At 37.6% G+C, this 20,109-nt stretch overlaps 1 protein-coding gene across 1 annotated transcript in view; it reads right to left on the bottom strand.

Moving 5' to 3' along the window:
* Positions 1-6,864: 6,864 nt before the first annotated feature.
* Positions 6,865-20,109, bottom strand: part of MCEE (methylmalonyl-CoA epimerase) — a 30,085-nt gene continuing 16,840 nt past the window's right edge. The window contains exon 3 of the mRNA XM_008687568.2: positions 6,865-7,153. Coding sequence (XP_008685790.1) covers positions 7,001-7,153 — 153 coding nt within the window. The 3' untranslated portion in view covers positions 6,865-7,000. The remainder of the gene's footprint in view (positions 7,154-20,109) is intronic.

Here is a 20,109-nt window from a genome sequence, read left to right as displayed (position 1 = left end):
AGCGAATTTCCTGTACATAGCATATGACTGGGCCTTGTATTTTATTCATTCACCTAATCTCTTTTAATTGGTGTGCTTAGACCATTTACATTTAATGTAATTATTGATACATTAGGATGTAGGTCTGTCATTTTATTGTTTTCTTTCTTTCTTTTTCTTTTCTTGTGTTTCTCCTTATCTGTCTTCAACTGGGTTATTTGGGCATTCTTTAGTATTCTATTTTGATTTATCTACCAATTTTAGTGTCATTTTTTGTATAGTATTTTCAGTGGTTACACTAGGGATTACAATATACATATGCAGTTTATCACAGTCTACTAGTGTCAATAGTTACCTCTTCAAGTAGAGTGTGGTACTTAATCACCACTTTAATCCCATTATTCTTCCCCCTTCCCTTATGTTACAGTTGTCTTAAATATTACCTCTACGTACATACAATCACATCAGATGTTATAATTTTTGCTTTTAACTTTTAAGTGACAAGTATAACCAGATGTTGTACTTGTCTTCCATAACAAGCTCAATGTGTACACAACGACTCATTTACTCAACATCCAATCATCCACGAATATAAGACATTAGCCACTTTCCCATAATTATGCATTTCACCCATCCATGATTCTTGAAATTCATCTTGATTACTTCTATTACATTTTAACCTGATATGCCTCTAAGTTCCTGCCTCTATATTCCTTTCTCTTCCCTTTTGCTTTCAACTCATTCATGTTGCTTTGTAAGTATTTACATTTACTTCGTGAAGTAGTTTCCCCAACGGGACCATAAGCTTCTTGGCAATGGGATTCTATTTATTTTGTATCTTCCTCTAGGATTTGTGATGTTCCACCACATGAAGTGATAGATAACCCTACAAATTCACTGCCCTCTCCATGATAAAAAAAAAAAAAAATCAGGGCGGGGAGGAGTTAAGATGGCAGAGGAGTATGGGACCCTAAATTTCTCTGAGTCTTCAAATACAGGTAGATAGTTATCAAATTATTCTGAACACCTGTGAAATCAATCAGAAATCTGAGAAAAGAAATGCTTCGATTCTACAAATAGAAAAGTGACCACTTTTTGGAAGGTAGAAGGTGCAGAGACTTGAATCCAGGGTGATATATTGGAGGATATAGTGGAGGGGAGGGAGCCTGCTTAAGAAGGCTACCGCAAAGTATTACAAGCAGTGGAATGCGAAATCAGAACTTTCAGAAGTCTGCTACAGTGGGGTATGTCCCTGGCTTAAAGGTGCTCAAGTGGTGGAGTGGTTTGGAATCCCAGGTGGGACAGCACTGTCTCAGGATTCCCAGGGTCACAAGAAGAATGGGGGTGCTTGAGTGCAGCAGAGTTCCCAGGCATGGGAGAGGGAAATCTGGCTGAAAACAGCAAGTCTAGGTGCCAGCTTTCTGCTCTGTGTTGCCATAAACTGTGAGCCACTGCACGGTCCTACGACCACTTTCCTGGCTGGGACCCAGCAAAAGGCAGAAGAAGCACAGTGAGACCCCCCCCCCCCCCCACCACCAGGAGGAATATCTTGGATTCACGCCAAAGGAGTCTGTAAACTTTGGTTTTTGAAGCTCAGTCTTGTGTCCAAGATAAAAATGCTTTGTCACAGGCCAGGTGAACACAGAGTTCAGATGGAAACCAGAGAGACAAGAGTGATTGACTGCTTTTCTGTGAGGGCTCACTGAAGAGTAGAGGCCGTGAACTTTCAGCTCCAGGGGTAGAGAGGGGGATGCCACCATATTCATCCCACCCATCCATGCTGAAAGCCTCCAGGGAGCAAAACAGCACCACATAGTAGAATCGGAGCTGCTTACACTGAGCCCGGCCCCCTGGCAAGGAGGCACAATTCCAACAGGGCAAGGGCCCCTGAGAATCCGCACAACAGGCCCCTCTCCCAGAAGACCGGCAGGAACAACTGGCCCACACCAAGTATACTGATCATAGAGAGCTGCAAAGCTTCAGGTCTTGGGGACGACGGTATAGAGCACCCATGGGCTTTTTTATTCTTAAGTCTTTCAGTATTATTTTTTCAGTCATTTTCTTATTTTTTCAATTCTTTTGAATTTTTATTTTTATATACATTATACATACATAGTTTATTGTTTCCTTTCATTGTATTTTATCTTATTTTTAAAATTTTTGTATATGTTTTTCTTTCTTATTTTGGGATCTAGTTTCATTTAACAAGCAAGCCAAAAAACACCCAGGGTCTAGTTTTTTGTTTTGTTCTGTTTTGTTTCTTGTTTTTCTTTCTTGTTTTGTTTTTGTTTTTTTCCAGTTGTTTTGTTTTGTTTCTGCTGTCATTGTGGTTATTGTTGTATTTTCTTTCTCTTTTCTATTCTTTTCTGGACAAAATGACGAGGCAGAGAAATCACCCCAAAAGAAGGAACAGGAGGTAGTACTCACTGCCATGGATATAATCAATATGGATATAAGTAAGATGTCTGAACTAGAATTTAAAAGAGCAATTATAAAGATACTAGCTGGGATTGAAAAAAAGGATACAAGACACTAGAGAATCCCTTACTGTAGAAATAAAAGAACTAAAATCTACTCAGGTCGAAATTTAAAATGCTATTATCAAGATGCAGTCCCAATTGGAGGCTTTAAAAGTGAGGATAAACGAGGCAGAAGAGTCAGTGATAAGGATAAAATGATGGAAAATAAGGAAGCTGAAAGGAAGACAGAAACTACTGGATTATGAAGGAGACTCAGAGAACTCAGCAATTCCATAAAGTGAAATAATATCCAGATAATAGGGGTCCCAGAAGATGAAGAGGGAGACAGTGACAGAAGGTCTATTTGAACAAATTATAGTTGATAACTTCCCTAATCTGGGGAAAGAAACAGGCATTCAAGTCCAGGAGGCACAGAGAACCCCCCTCAAAATCAATAAAAATAGGTCAACACCTCAACACGTAATAGTAACGCAGTAATAAAAAGTCTCCCAACAAGATTCCAGGCAGGATGGCTTCCCAGGGGGAATTTTACCAAACATTTAAAGAAGAATTAATACCTATTCTTCTGAAACTATTCCAAAAAATGAAAATGGAAGGAAAACTTCCAAACGATCATTCTATGAGGCCAGCATTATGCTGATCCCAAAACCAGACAAAGATCCCACTAAAAAGGAGAAATGCAGATCAATATCTCTTATGAATATGGAGGTAAAAATTCTCAATAAGATACTAATAGAATCCAACAGTACATTAAAAGGATTATTCACCATGACCAAGTGGGATTTATTCCTGGGCTGCAAGGATGGTTCAACATCCACAAATCAATCTATGTGATACACATTAGTAAAAGAAAGGACAAGAACCATATGATCCTCTCAATAGATGCAGAAATAGCATTTGAAAAAACACAGCATCCTGCCTTTTTAAAAAAGATTTTATTTATTTATTTGAGAGAGACAGCAAGTACACAAGAGACAGCACAAACAGGGGGAATGGCAGAGGGTGAGGGAGAAGCAGATGCTCTGCTGAGCAGGGAGCCTCACGCAGGGCTCGATCCCAGGACCCTGGGATCATGACCTGAGCTAAAGATAGATGCTTAACCAACTGAGCCACCCAGGCACCCCTATAGTATCCTTTCTTATAAAAACTCTCCACCATGTAGGGATAGAGGGAACATACCTCAGTATCACAAAAGCCTTATATGAAAAACCCACAGCGAATATCTTCCTCAATGAGGAAAAACTGAGAGGTCAGGAACACGACAGGGATCTCCACTCTCACTACTGTTGTTCAACATAGTACTAGAAGTCCTAGACTCAGCAATTAGACAACAAAAAGAAATAAAAGGCATCCAAATCAGCAAAGAAGTCAAACTCTATTTGCAGATGACGTGATACTCTAGGGAGAAAACCCAAAAGACTCCACCCAAAAATTGCTAGAATTCATACAGGAATTCAGCAAAGTCGCAGGATATAAAATCAATGTACAGAGATCAGTTGCACTTCTATACACTACTGAGGCAGAAGAAAGAGAAATCAAGGAAATGATCCCATTTACAATTGCACCAAAAACCATAAGATACCTGGGAGTAAACCTAACCAAAGAGGTAAAGGGTCTGTACTCTGAAAACTATAGCACACTTATGAAAGAAACTGAAGAGGACCAAAAAAAAAAAAAAAAAAAAAAAAGGAAAAACATTCCATGCTCAGGGGTTGGAAGAATAAATATTGTTAAAATGTCTGTGCTGCCCAGAGCCATCAACACATTTAATGCAATCCCTATCAAAATACCATCAACATTTTTCATAGAGCTGGAACAAACAATCCTAAAATGTGTGGAACCAGAAAAGACCCCAAATAACCAAAGGAATGTTGAAAAAGAAAACCAAAGCTGGAAGCATCACGATTCCAGACTTCAAGCTGTATTACAAAACTATAATCATCAAGGCAGTATTGTACTGGCACAAAAACAGACACATAGATCAATGGAACAGAATAGAGACCCCAGAAATGGACCCTCAACTTTGTGGCCAACTAATCTTCAACAAAGCAGGAAAGAATATCCAACTGAAAAAAGTCTCTTCAACAAATGGTGTTGGGAAAACTGGACAGCAACATGCGGAAGAATGAACCTGGACCACTTTCTTACACCATACCAAAAATAAATTCAAAATGGATGAAAGACCTAAATGTAAGACAGGAAACCATCAAAACCCTAGAGGTGAACACAGGCAGCAACCTCTTTGATCTCGGCTGTAGCAACTTCTTACTAGACACATCACTGAAGGCAAGGAAACAAAAGCAAAAATGAACTATTGGGATTTCATCAAGATAAAAAACTTCTGCACAGCAAAGGAAACAGTTAAACTAAGAGACAGCCTACAGAATGGGAGAAGGCATTTGTAAATAACTTATCTGATAAAGGGTTAATATCAAAAATCTATTAAAAAAACTTATCAAACTCAACAGCCAAAAAACAAATAATCCAGTCAGGAAATGGGCAGAAATGAACAGACATTTCTCCAAAGACAACATACAAATGGCCAACAGACACATGAAAAAATGCCCCACATCACTATCAGGGAAATACAACTCAAAACCACAGTAAGATACCACCTCACACTGGTCAGAATGGCTAAAATTAACAACTCAGGAAACAACAGATGTTGGCAAGGACGTGGAGAAAGAGGAACCCTCTTACACTGCTGGTGGCAATGGAATCTGGTGCACCCACTCTGGAAAACAGTATGGAGATTCCTCAGAAAGTTAAAAATAGAGCTACCCTATGACCCAGCAATTGCACTACTAGGTATTAATCCAAAGTATACAAACATAGTGATCTGAAGGGGCACCTGCACCCCAATGTTTATAGCAGCAATGTCCATAATAGCCAAACTGTGGAAAAAACCCAGATGTCCATCAATAAATGAATGGGTAAAGATGTGGTACACACACGCACTGCAGTATTACTCAGCCATCAAAAAGAATGAACTCTTGCCATTTGCAACTATGTGGATGGGACTAGAGAGTATTACGGTAAGTGAAATAAGTCACTCAGAGAAAGACAAATACCATATAATTTCACTCATATGTGGAATTTAAGAAACCAAGCAGATGAAAATAGGGGAAGTGAAGGAAAAAATAAGATGAAAATAGAGAGGGAGCAAACCATAAGAGACACTGAACTCTAGGAAACAGTGTTGCTGCAGGGAATGTGGGTGGGGGGAAGGGATAATTGGTTGATGGGCATTAAGGTGGGCACTTGATGTAATGAGCACTGGGTGTTATATGTTACTGATAAATTACTAAATTCTACCCCTGAAACTAGTGATACAGTATATGTTAACTAAACTTAATTTAAATAAAGAATAAAAAAATTCAGCTACCTATGCACTCACTAGATCATGCATGAAGTTTTCCACAAAACTTATCCATGTATCTAGCACTAGCACCCAAAATACCTGTCCATATGGAAACTGTGAACAAGAATTGTTCTAGAAGAGCAAAAACTTTGAGGTCAAAACTCCTTAACCTTAAAGTCCATGTAAAAAACTCTCCATAATATCCTCAGAAAGCACTTTGTCCCAAATATGTAGCTATGCAACTGTCAGGCACCCTTTCGTAACTCCATCCCAACTCACACACACATGTACATGCGTGCAGACACACACACTCTTTCACACAGTAACATGCTGTAGTCAATTACCCCATTTCGGACAAGAATAATTTATTTCTATGAATATGATTTTAATAATATATTTTTTAAAGATTTTATTTATTTATTTGACAGAGATAGAGACAGCCAGCGAGAGAGGGAACACAAGCAGGGGAGTGGGAGAGGAAGAAGCAGGCTCATAGCTGAGGAGCCTGATGTGGGGCTCGATCCCATAACACCGGGATCACGCCCTGAGCCGAAGGCAGGCGCTTAACCGCTGTGCCACCCAGGCGCCCCATGATTTTAATAATATTCCCTAAATATTTAATGATCAAGGATTCCTCCAAATCAGAAAAAAACCAAATTAACAAATGTCAATTATATATATTGATATTTATTATACATATATACAATTTAAAAAATCTTTCTGTAATTTATTTATTTTTTTTTAAAGATTTTATCCATTTATTTGAGAGAGAGAGAAGGAGCACAAGTGGCTGGAGGGGCAGAGGGAGAGAGAGAAATAGACTCCCCGCTGAGCAGGGAGCCTGACGTGGGGCCTCATCCCAGGACCCTGGGATCATGACCTGAGCCAAAGGCAGATGCTTAACCGACCAAGCCATCCAGGCACCTCTGTAATTTAATTTTTAATTTTGAGCTTTTTTTAAAAGATTTTATTTTTAAGTAATCTCCACAGTCAATGTGGGGCTCCAACTCACAGCCCTGAGATAAAGTCACACACCTCACTGACTAAGCCAGTCAGGTGCCCTTTTAATTGTGAACTTTTAAGTGATGGAAGAAGTAAAGGATTCAATGCTGCAGTATAATTGGATGTGGATTTTCAGTATATTTTGGTGGGGATTTTTAAAGTTTCTTGCAAATATAAATCAAGCTTGCTCTAATTCCACAAGAACACCACCACAGTCTTTAGGATGGAGAAAAATCACTGGCTTGCCATGTGCTCCTATTTTGGCCTCTTCACTTAGACTACGAATCTTCTTCTCTTTCAAATCCATCACAGCTGCATTTATATCATCCACCTTGAGAAAAGGAAATAAATAAGAACACATTTGAGATCACAAAAATACCAAACTATAGGATCTTAAGACTTAGAAGAAACTTTGCAAGCTTCATGAGGTCTATCTCCTCTGCCTTCGGGCAGAATCATTCTTAAACCATCACAAAAATAAGCTTAATGCTTCCAGAGAAGGAAAAGAAGTTGTTAAAGTTTCATAGGTGAGCAACCAAATGCTTTATAATTTTCACCACTAGTAAACATTTCTCCTTATAATCTAAAAAATGTATGTTACACTTTATATTTTCTTTTAGCAGTATTATTGGTGATACTGCACATATTGTTTTTTCTTAAGAGCTCTGAGTTCGTAATTTATAGTAGAGAGATGAGGCTATACAAATGGGCAAGAGATTAGAACAAGATAACAGGTTAGAAGCTCGTAGCAGTATATGACACAGGTTATAGTAGGTGCTAAAAAGATAAGGAGTGCTTCTCTGGATCCCCAAACTTCCCATCTGCCAAACCACTTAGTTATTACTTTTGAGATTAAAACTTCATATTTTCATGTAAATTACTATGAAATTGCCACCAAAATGTTTTTTCCCATTCTAAAAATCCAAACATTTATAATTTTATAACTCTCTTCTAAATCATTTCTATTTTCTTCATATTTATTGGCAGTCTGGGAAAGGGGCAAATGTGTTTCTATATACTTGATGAAAGAGTGATGCTCCTCTATCTTGGAAAGTCATCCTTCTTAGACTGAGAACCCAGTAAATGGACAGAAACGTATATGAAATCGCCTATTCCTAGGCAGTCATAAATCACCCTGGAGTTTAATAATCTAATGGCATTCTAAACATAAAAAAAAAAAGCACAGAATATAACACCCATGTACCCAACATATAGATTTAACAAATGTTCATATATAGAGAGATAGATAGATATATAGATATTATATATATATGGTCACTTCATGTATCTTGAAATAATTGGTCTACTCCCATCTTTTCAGAACAGTAGAATTCCTCCTGATGGCTTATCTTTCCATATCTGGATATAATGAAGTTCATTCTATTGAATGTAACTTCTCTTTCCATTTTCCCAAAGTTAGTCTAAATTAGTCTTTTCATTTTAAAATACTTTAAAAATTATGCGGTACATGAAAATTTAAGCATACAGATACAGCTAAGTGCCCTTTTACTACCACCACTGTCACTTTTCTCTCCAGAGGGAACTACTATTCCCAGGTCAGTACATGTTCCTCCAAATCCTGAAATAAACTTACATATAAATTTACATATAAGTGTATACTAGTAAAGAATTTGGCCTTGTCTAAAGAGAAGTCTTGCTTCAATGTCTGGGAGATAACCTAGTAACCTGAGAGGAGTGTCTTTGTTTAGGGTAGAGGCTGACCAGATTAATTCTCAAAGTACATCTGGCCATACCCAAGTCTTAGGGTAGGGGCTGGCCATGCCAGAAACCATGAGATGTGCGTCACATGATATCAGTAGATCTGGAGACAGTTCAACCACGTGCGCAAACAATCAATCATGCGTGAGTAATAAAGTCCCAGTAAAAACTCAATACCAAAGTTTGTGTGAGAGTCCCTGGTTGGCAATATACTCAACACACACTGTCACACATCAATGCCAGAATGGTAATGTATCCTGAGGAAAATGGAAGCTTTGCGTTTAGAATCCTCCAAACTCTGCCCTATATGTTTCTTCCTTTGGCAGATTTTGATCTGTATCCTTTCCCTGCAATAAACTATAACCATGAGTATAATAGCTTTCACTGAGTTTTGTGAGCATTTTTATTGAAGTATTGAGCATGAGGGTTGTTTTGGAACCCCCCTAAATTTGCAGATGGTATCAGAAGTGAGGGTGGTCTTCTGTTGGACTATGTGTCCTATAAACTTGACAGTTGGCTCTAAACTCTGCAGTTTGACAAATATGTATATAAATTAAAGTTTTAAATATGTATACATATATGTATACACACACACACATATATAATGTCTTCTGTATCCATTATTTGTTTTTGATTTTTTACTTAAAATATTTTAGCTATTTTACTAAGTCAGCTCTCATATAAGTGAACAACTTTTTAACTACTACATAGTGTTCTAAATAACTACTTTTTAGAAATACAAAAATTGACCTAATCATTCCCCTACTAATCAACATTTAGGTTAGAAGGGAAACCTAGCCCCTTCTCAATGTCTAGATGCTAAATTGGCCTTCCTTGGTATTGCCAATGGAACACAAGAGAGCTTCATGACTGAGCTCATGGGCAAGATTCCACTGGCATTTGAAAGCATAAGCACATGACAGGAACTGGTATAGACAGATTGAATAAAATTAAAGAGACAGAACAGATTGAGATATTCCAACAAAACTGAGGTAAAGACAAAGAGGATGGAGTGACAGCAGCAATATCTGAAGAGATAACTGGTAAGTTTTCATAATTGAAGAACAATTTAAGTCCTCAAAAGTAAACAAGAATTAATCAGGATAAAGATGAACCAATTACTGTATATATAACAGACAAATTTAATAACATCAATGATACAGAGACTATCTTAAGAGCTCTCAGGGAAAAACAATAACCACCTACAGTTAAACTGACAACAAATTCTTAATAGTAGTATATATATATACATATACATACACACATACATAATACAGAACTGAAGCATTATGGATGAAATTACATGACGTCTGGGAATGGCTTCACATTAACTAAGGAAAAGGGAAATGTGGTGGAGGAAGTATATATGGAATGAGATTGCCCATGAATTAATAACTGTTAAAATTAGGTTTAGGTACATGAGAATTCATTATATTGTCTTTTTTTAATGTTCAAAAATTTCTCCAAGCTAAAAGAATAAAGCTAACTACAAAAAAAATAGCACTAAAATCTGTAACCTCTAAAATAGTAGAAGAAGGAATGTAAAAAAAAAGTTTCTCAATCCAAAGGAAAGCAGGGGTGCCTGGGTGGCTCAGTTGGTTGAGTGTCTGCCTTCGGCTCAGGTCATGATCTGGGATTGAGCCTGGGACTGAGCCCCTCGTCGGGCTCTCTGCTCAGCGGAGAGTCTGCTTCTCCCTCTCCCTCTAATTCTTCCCTGCTCAAGCTCGCTCTCTCTCTCCCAAATAAATAAAATCTTAAAAAAAAAAAAAAGAATAGCAGAAAGAAGGGGAAAAAAACAAAAACAGAAAAGGTAAAAACACTATATAACAGAGCAAAAAATATGTTCCAGTTATTAGTTATCATAAATGGAGATGGATTAAAAGTATGAATTATAAAATGAGATTACCAGAATGAATATAAATTTTTAAAAGTATATTTGTTGATTGAAAAAGACTTTAGTTATATGCTTCCTCGAAGAGACTTACCTACACAAAACCACAAAAGATGAGTAAAAGGGTGGGAAAAAGATATACCAGGCAAATATTAACCAAAAGAAAGTTGATCCAGCAATATCAGTATCAGCTAAAACAAAATTTAAGGTGAAATACGTTAAATAAATAAAAAATAGATACAACCTAAAAATAAAATGAACAATCCACCAAGATGACAAAACAATCTTGACTCTGCATGTACCTAACAGTACTGCCTTGAAAAATAAAAAGCAAACCGAACATGCATAGCTCTCAGTACACAAGTAGACAAGAGTTTAAGGATAAAGACAAGCTGTAATAGTTCTTTGACTACTCTGGATATAAGTGCCTTATCAGATATGTGATTTGCAAATATTCTCTTCCATTCTGTGAGTTGTCTTTATGCAAAACTTTTTAATTTTGATGAAGCCCAGTGTTATTACTTGTGTTTTTGGTGTTATATCTAAGAAACCATTGCCCAATTCAAGGTCATGAAAACTTATGCCTGTTTTTTTTCCAGGAGTTTTATAGCTTTAGCTCTTACTTTTAGGTCTTTGACCCATTCACAGTTAATTTTTATATATGGTGTAACACAGCTTTGGGTTTCTTTGAAACGCTGTCTTGACCCAGTTCTGAGGCCCTGGCAAGGGCTGGTCAGTTCTTCTCAAGCAACTAATAAAGTCCACATCCCAACTATTTCCCTTATCAGCCTCACAGTCTGGACCCATTATGTGCCCACTCTAATTGCCCCAGAGATAGATACCAGACAACCAGGTACAGTCCCTACACCCCAGAGCCCACCGAATTATTCAATTAGCCAATCTAAAGGGAGCCTATGAAACGTAACTAACTCTACCCCACTGGTCCCACTAAGCTGCCCCCTACAGCTCCAGTTTGCTGTTACTTTATTTCCAGGCGCAATCCCAAGTGGCCTACACGGCAGCTTTCTCTCATTTGGAGCTCTAAGGAACAAAGAGTTTGCCTTTCATCTAACCAAGTGTCACTGTGTTTTGTCCCACCATCAAAAGAATCTTCAAATCTTATAAAACATATGGTGTAGGCAAGTGTCCCAATACATTCTTTTGCATGTGGCTATCCAGCTGTCCCAATGCCATCTGTTGAAAAGACTAGACTTTCCCCATTGGATGGTCTTGGTACCTTTGTCGAAAACTTACTGCAAATATGAGGATTTATGTCTGACTCTTAGCTCTATTCTATTGAGTTCTATGTCTACCCTTATGCTAGTACCATGCCATTTTGATTACTGTAGCATTGTATAACATTTTGAAATCAGGAAGTATAAATCCTCCAACTTTGCTCTTCTCTTTCAAAATTGCCTTGGCTATTTGGGATCCCTTGCATTTCCATATGAATTTGAGGATTAGTTTGTCCATTTCTGCAAAGATGCCAGCTAGAATCTGATGGGGATTGCATTAACTCCATAGATCAATTTAGGGAATATTGCCATTTTTAACAATAGTCAGTCATATGATGCATGACACAGAATATCTTTCCATTTATTCAGGGCTTTTAAATCTTTCAATAATGATTTATAGTCTTTGGAGTACAATTTTTGCGGCTTTCTTGTTCAATTTATTCCTAAGTATTTTACCACTTTTGATGCTATTATAAAGGCAATTATTTTCTTAATTCAATTTTCAGATGTGTGGGTTTTAAAGAAAAACCCAGATACATAATCTTTGCATTTTAATTGTCTGGTTTCATTTACATTTAACCAATTCATATAGTTGAATGTCTATCATTTTATTTATCTCATTAATACTTCATTCTTCCTTTCTTGACTTCTGTTGGTTAAACACATATTTTTGAGAAAAAAAAAAAGAGAGTAAAAACAAGAAACAGATTTTTAACTATAGAGAACTGATGGTTACCAGAGAGGAGGTGGGTGGAGAGAGGGGTGAAATAGATGATGGGGATTAAGGGGTGCAATTTGTTGGGATGAGCACAGGGTGTTGTATGTAAGTGTTGAATCACTAAATTCTACACCTGAACCTAATATTACGTTGTATGTTAACTAACTGGAATTTAAATAAAAACCTGGGGGAAAAACCCATGTATTTTTGTACTATTCAATTTTATCTTAATTATGTTTTAGTTATCCCTTGTTTAATTTTCTTAACGATTGTTCTAGAGTTTACAATGTACAATGCAATCTCATTAGTTTACCACTTCATATATAAGAAGCTTATAACAGTATACTTCCCTTTGCCCAATTCCCCTCCTTTATACTATTATCATACGTTTTTCTTCTGTTATAAACCCTACATTTAAAAAATTTCAGGTCAATTGTCTCTTACATAATTTAAGGTAAGAAAAAAGTCATTTTAACCTACAAATTTACCATTTCTGGTGCTCCTCATTCCTTGTAAAGATCAGAATTTTCATTTGGTATTTTTCCCTTTATCCTCAAGGGATGAATACTGAATATATATACTGAATATTTCTTTGGTTTTTCTTGTAGTGCAGATCTACTGGACAGGAATCCTCTCATTTTTGTTCAATGTAAGATGTTTCCATTTCACTTTCATTTTTGAAGGATATTTTCATCAATTGCAAAATTCTAGAATGATGGCCGTTGTTTTGTTTTAAACTTTTTGTAAGAGCAGTTTTAGGTTCACAGCAAAATTGACCAAAGGTACAAAAATTTCATTCACATAACCCTGCCCCCACAGATGCATAGTTTCTATCATTATCAATATACCCCATCAAAGTGTGGTATTTATTACAACTGATGAACCTATACTGACAGCATTATCACCCAAAGTGCAGTTCACCTTAGGGTCATTTTGGTGTTGTACATTCTATGGGTTTGGACAAATGTATGACATGTACCCATCATTACAGTGTCATACAAGGTATTTCACTATCCTAAAAATACTCTGTGCTCCGCTTATTCATCCTTTCCCCCACCCCCAACCCCTGGTAACCACTGATCTTTTTACTGTCTCCATAGTTTTGCCTTTTCCAGAATGTCATATAGTTAAATCACACAGTAGATACCCTTTTCAGATTGGCTTCTTTCACTAGTAATATGTATTTAAGATTCCTCCACGTCTTTTCATGGCTTGATAGCTTATTTCTTTTCAGTGTTGAAAAGAATCCAGTGTTCGGATGTACCAGTTTATTTACCCATTCACCTTCTGAAGGATCAGAGCAGCCTTTAATTTAGGACTGATTTTCCTCACGGATAAGGTAAAGTCCTTCTGAATACTTGACCCAATGTCCCATAAATCACAAGGACTTCCACTATGGTGGGTAAGAACACAAACTACTGCAGTTGGTGTAAGGATTGTCCGCTCTAATACTTTCAAAGGGTTCTACTCCCAACCTCAGGTACCTTCCTCATATGAATGCACTGCTCAATATGGGTTGATGTCTTACCTCAGATTGGTAATGTCTTTGTAGACATTTCGTCAATTATTGCTTCTGTTCTCTTTTCTCTCTCCTCTTTTTCTGGGATTCCAACTATAACGATAAAACCTTTGACCATGTTCTACATCTTTCCTATGATCTATTGGTTTTTTTTTTTTCCCCTCCATATTTCTTCCTCTTGATTTTGGGCTCTAGGCTCTAGAACTGTAAGAAGATAAATTTCTGCTGTTTTAAGCCACCAAGTTTGTGGTAATTTATTACGGCATCCCTAGGAAACAAATACAACCACTATATATTCATATTGAAATTGAACAATTAAATAAATGGATGGAAAATGGTGGAAGCCAAGTTTCTCACTGTTGGAATGGGCAGTTATGAACAAGCAAAGAAGGCTCCAGTGGTCCACATGGTAATGGATTAGAGTTAGAGACAACAGTATGAACTCATGAGTTCATGAGTATGTTATATATATATCGTGAAAGTTCTATCTGGTTATGTAAAGAAATATCTATTTATCCAACCATCTATCCATCCATCCACCCATACATCCAGTATATATACATATATGTCCTTGCTCTGTTAGCTCAAAAGGCCAAGAAACAATGACACTCCAGTAGCAACAAGCATATCCAGAGCCCAGATCCTCGTTTCTAATACCATTCTCCAGTAAAATGAACCAGGGCTCCTTGGAGAAATGTCTGGTTTTAGGCTAGGGCAGGGAATACAAATGGTAAGTCTGAGCATCTTACAGTGCCAGAAAGTAAGGAAGTGTTCCCACTTCCTCCTGGAAAACAAATAAACAAAAAGATGGGGTACATCAGAGACACAGAAGTCAATCTAAAGTGCCCTTTTGACACTGGAACAATCTGAGCAACAAAATAAAGTGATATTGAATTATAGCCCAAAGTATAAATACCTATAAGTCCTCACTGATATAGATGTCTCAATGAATAAGTAAATTATTGAATAACGAATAATTAAATAAATGGGGAAGAACAGACAAATCTTCCATTCAGGAAATTCCAAATAATTTATGAAATTATCAAAGAGATGGAGCACAACTCTCCATCCAGTGTTGGCCTCACACAGTGACTTCCTTCCCAAGTTCATATGATGGAGAAGGGGAAAAAAAGTGTAACTTCACAGTGGAAAAACATGATGACATTTCCTCAGGTAGTGAATAAAAGTTAATATCAATAGTAATAAGTCATGTTGATAATATGTATCCTTGATGTGATGTGATGAGAATGACATTTTACCTCTGTGGTCTTCCTCCCAAAAATCAATAACCCTAGTCTATCCAATCACGAGAAAAATCTCAATTGAGGGACTTTCCACAAAATAACTGACTGGTAATCCTCAAAAATATCAAAGTCATCAAAAACAAGGAAACTCTGAAACAGTGTCACAGGCAAGAGGAGCTTAAGGAGACATGATAACTAAATGTAATGTGGTATCCTAGATGGGATCCTAGAACAGAAAAAGGACACTGGGTAAAAACTAAGAAAATCTAAACACAGATTTTAGGTGATAATAAGGTATCGATTTGGTTCATTGACAAATATACTATACTAGTAAGAGGTTAATAATTTTTTATTAAAGGGCCTAAAGAGATTAACAACTGTTTGTAATAAGTGGACCTCGTTTGAGTCCTGATTAGAACAAGTCAATCTAGAGACATTTGTGAATCAATCTAATAAATCTGCCTCATGGATTGTGTATGTGATGGTGACAAATGATTCATCATTAATTTTGATCAATATGATAACGTCATCACAGTTAATTTTTTAGAGACACAAACTACATAATGGTAAAATGATATGTTGTGAATGATTTTTAAATAGTTTAAGAAAAAAAAATAAAGCAATATGCCAAGATCTTGAAAATTGTTGAATCTGCATGATGGGAATATGGGCGTTCATTACATTATCTTTTTTTTCTACTTCTTGTATGTTTGAAAAAATTCATAACAGAATCGTGACTTTTTTCCAAGTGCCCTTTTGGTAACTTCTACTCAAAATATGATCATGGATGTTCTCATTATAGAACATTCTACCCAAGCACAAATATCTACAATTCTGATGTTGCATCTCATTTTTAGTATACTGCCTCTTCAATATCCCTTAATTCAATAAATACTTATAAGATTTAATAAGTTAGACTTATATTTTGAAAAAATGCCTACAATAACATAGACACTTAACAGGGCACTTTAGGTTGACTCCTGTGTCTCTGATGCCTACATTAACATTGCACTAGCATCTATTTCTATTTCTGTTACTATTTCTATTACTGATTTTGATTTTAAAGATCTTGTACCACATTCATCCTTCTGTTAGAGTGTTGCTATAAAATTTACAATTTTTCAGAAGTACTCTTAATATTTTGCTTGGCAGTAATAAAACAATGAAATAAAACTGTTTTAATATTCTGAATTGAATTTTCTTAATTGAAAGTAGATGCATTATGTACTTTAAGATTATAAGAAATGCAAAGCAATTTGATTTGGGAAAATAAGTCTTTCCCCCTAAGGAATAAAAATAACACAGTCAATAATAATCCAGCTATGAAATTTTGCTTTTACAGTCCCTTGTACAATTACAGTTTGCATCTTATAACTCTGTATGACCTTGAATGCCATCAAGTGAAAATCTGGGCTATTTACCTCATCTTCTTATCAGCTTTTTTTTTTTTTTTTGGTAGTAGTGGTTGTGGGGTTGTAGCTTGTGTCTGGAAATTTATTTTGATTTGTCATTGGTAAATTAAGAGTGCCAGTACTCCAAATAAAAGATGTCTGGACTGTCACAATCAGAATTCAGAATCTTCAGGTAAATGCTCTCTTTGGTTCTAAACTGCCTCATCTGAAAAATGTCAATGCAGTCTTACTTGTTTGAAGGCAAGGAGTTGGACTAAGTAACATCTTTTTAAAAATCTTAAGGTATGTAATTCTCAGTGACCAAACTTTATGAACAGTAGTGGGCTACTTAAAAAAAATTTTTTATTGAAGTATAATTAACACACAACATATTAATTTCAGGTATACAACTATATTGATTCAATAATTCTACATTGAGTAATGTACAGAATAATGTGTTTTCAATGGTGCATATTTTGACTACTTCCAAAAATATAGGCTTTTTACCCTATATAAAATTACAATGATCCTAACTGATATCAATAATGAATGAAATTTAATCCTCAAATTGACATAAATCCATGAAAACTAAAATGGAAAGAAAGTCTGGAGGAGGAGTTAAGATGGCGGAGGAGTAGGGGACCCCTTTTTCAGCCAGTGCCCTGAGTCGAGCTGGATAGGTACCAGACCATCCTGAACATCCACGGAATCAGCATGAGACTCAGGAAGATACATCTGGATCTCTACAAATGAACATCTCCAGCGATGAGTATTGAGGTACGAAGTGGGGAGCCGTGAAACCGAGCACAGATATCGGAAGATAAACAGAAGGGGGAGGGAGCCGCCGCGTTCGGGTGCCAGGAAGCGGTAGCCACCTGCACGGGGGAGCGGGCGGACTCGATGCCTGGCACCCGCGAGACAGCAGACTGAGACCGTGAGCCCAGGAACGCGCGACCAGTTTGAAAACCAGAGCTCTGGAGTGCCCACGAACCACACTGAGACAGAGCTCCGGAGTGCACGGGGGCGGCTGGTGGATGGTGGCTGGTGGTGTTAGAAACACAAAGGACAGAGATGCGCCGACCCTGGAAGTGAGGGCTGGGATGCCAGCTGTGGGGCGCACATCCAGAGACGCTGCAGGGTTGAGCAGCACCAACAGAAACAGAGTTAAAGTGTCCAGAACATCAGTGGAGAACCATCTGCAATCCTTCTGTTCTGAGACAGAGGCTGAGAGTTGGCTACTGCTGCTCTGACTCTCAGAAGAGGCACAGCAAACCACCAGGGAAAGCCACCAGAGAACAAAAACCTGGAAATACCGGCTCACAGTGTGCCCATCCCCATCCCCCATCCCAGGGGACACGGAGACTCTACCCAAACAGGGTTGCCTCAGTATCGGCGTGGCTGGCCCCTCCCCCAGAAGGCAGGCTGAAAAATCAAGAAGCCCACATCCCTAAGGTCCCTATAAAACAAGTGCACACTGCCTGGGTCCTGGTCAATAATTTGGGCTCTGGACAACCCCGCAACCTCTCCTCATCAGAATGACGAGAAGGAGAAATCCCCCCAGCAAAGAAAAGACAATGAGTCTGTGGCCTCTGCCACAGAACTAATGGATATGGATATAACCAAATTATCAGAAATGGAATTCAGAGTAACAATGGTCAAGATGATGTGTTGACTTGAAAAAAGTATTAACGAAAATGTTAATGAGAATATAGAATCTCTAAGGGTGGAAATGAGAGCAAATCTGGCAGAAATTAAAAATTCTATGAATCAAATGCAGTCAAAACTAGAGGCTCCGACGGCCAGGGTGAATGAGGCAGAAGAACGTATTGGCGAACTGGAGGATGGATTAGTAAAAGAGAAAGCTAAAATAGAAACTTGGCTCAAAAAATCCAATCTCAAGAATGTAGGTTACGGGAGATTACTGACTCAATGAAACGTTCCAATGTCAGAATCATAGGCATCCCCGAGGGGGTGCAGAAAAACAGAGGTCTAGAAGAGATATTTGAACAAATTGTAGCTGAAAACTTCTCTAATCTAGCAAAGGAAACAAGCATTCGTGCCCAAGAGGCAGAGAGGACCCCTCCCAAGCACAACCACGACAAACCTACGCCACGTCACATCATAGTGCAATTCGCAAATATTAGATCCAAGGATACAGTATTGAAAGCGGCCAGGGCAAAGAAATCTCTCACGTACCAAGGCAAAGTTATCAGAATTACGTCAGACCTGTCTACACAGACCTGGAATGAGAGAAAGGGTTGGGGGGGGCATTTTTAAAGTTCTTTCAGAGAAAAACATGTAGCCAAGGATCCTTTATCCAGCAAGGATGTCATTCAGAATTGATGGAAAGATAAAGACCTTCCAGAATCAACAGTCATTGACCAATTTCGTAACCACGAAACCAGCCCTACAGGAGATACTAAGGGGGGTTCTATAAAAGTAAAAAGGGCCCAAGAGTGATACAGAACAGAAAGTCATAATCTATAGAAACAAAGACTTTACAGGCAACATGGCATCATTAAAATCATATCTCTCAATAGTCAGTCTCAATGTAAATGGCCTAAATGCTCCCATAAAGCGCCACAGGGTTGCAGATTGGATAAAAAGACATGACCCATCCATTTGCTGTCTACAAGAGACTCATTTTGAACCTAAAGATACATCCAGACTGAAAGTAAAGGGATGGAATACCATCTTTCACTAATGGACCTCAAAGAAAGCTGGGGTAGCAATTCTCATATCAGACAGATTGGATTTTAAACTAAAGACTATAGTTAGAGATACAGAAGGGCACTATATTATTCTTAAAGGATGTATCCAACAAGTGGATATGACAATTATAAATATCTATGCCCCCAACAGGGGAGCAGCAAGATACACAAGCCAACTCTTAACCAGAATAAAGAGACATATAGATAAAAATACGTTAATAGTAGGGGACCTCAACACTCCACTGTCAGAAACAGACAGAGCACCTAAGCAGAAAATCGACAAAGGAACAAGAGCTTTGAATGCCATACTCGATGAGTTGGACCTCATAGATATATATATAGAACACTACACCCCAGAACCAAAGAATACTCATTCTATTCTAATGCCCATGGAACATTCTCAAGAATAGACCATGTTCTGGGTCACAAAACAGGTCTCAACCAATACCAAAAGGCTGAAATTATTCCCTGCATATTCTGAGACCACAATGCTTTGAAATTGGAACTCAACCACAAGGAAAAATTTGGAAGAAACTCAAACACTTGGATACTAAGAACCATCCTGCTGAAGAATGATTCGATAAACCAGGAAATCAAAAATCAATTTAAACAATTTATGGAGACCAATGAGAATGAAAACACAATGGTCCAAAACTGCAAAGGCAGTCCTAAGGGGAAAATACATAGCCATCCAAGCCTCACTCAAAAGAATAGAAAAATCTAAAATGCAGTTTTTATATTCTCACCTCAAGAAGCTGGAACAGCAACAGAGGAACAGGCCTAGTCCACGCACAAGAAAGCAGTTGATGAAGATTAGAGCAGAGATCAATGAATTAGAAACCAGGAGCACAGTAGAGCA

Source organism: Ursus maritimus, unplaced genomic scaffold (genome assembly GCF_017311325.1).
Source record: "Ursus maritimus isolate PB19 unplaced genomic scaffold, ASM1731132v1 scaffold_27, whole genome shotgun sequence".
NCBI classification, from domain to species: domain Eukaryota; kingdom Metazoa; phylum Chordata; class Mammalia; order Carnivora; family Ursidae; genus Ursus; species Ursus maritimus.
The sequence above is the reverse complement of the archived record's forward strand: the minus strand, read 5'-3'. Positions and strand labels throughout refer to the sequence as shown.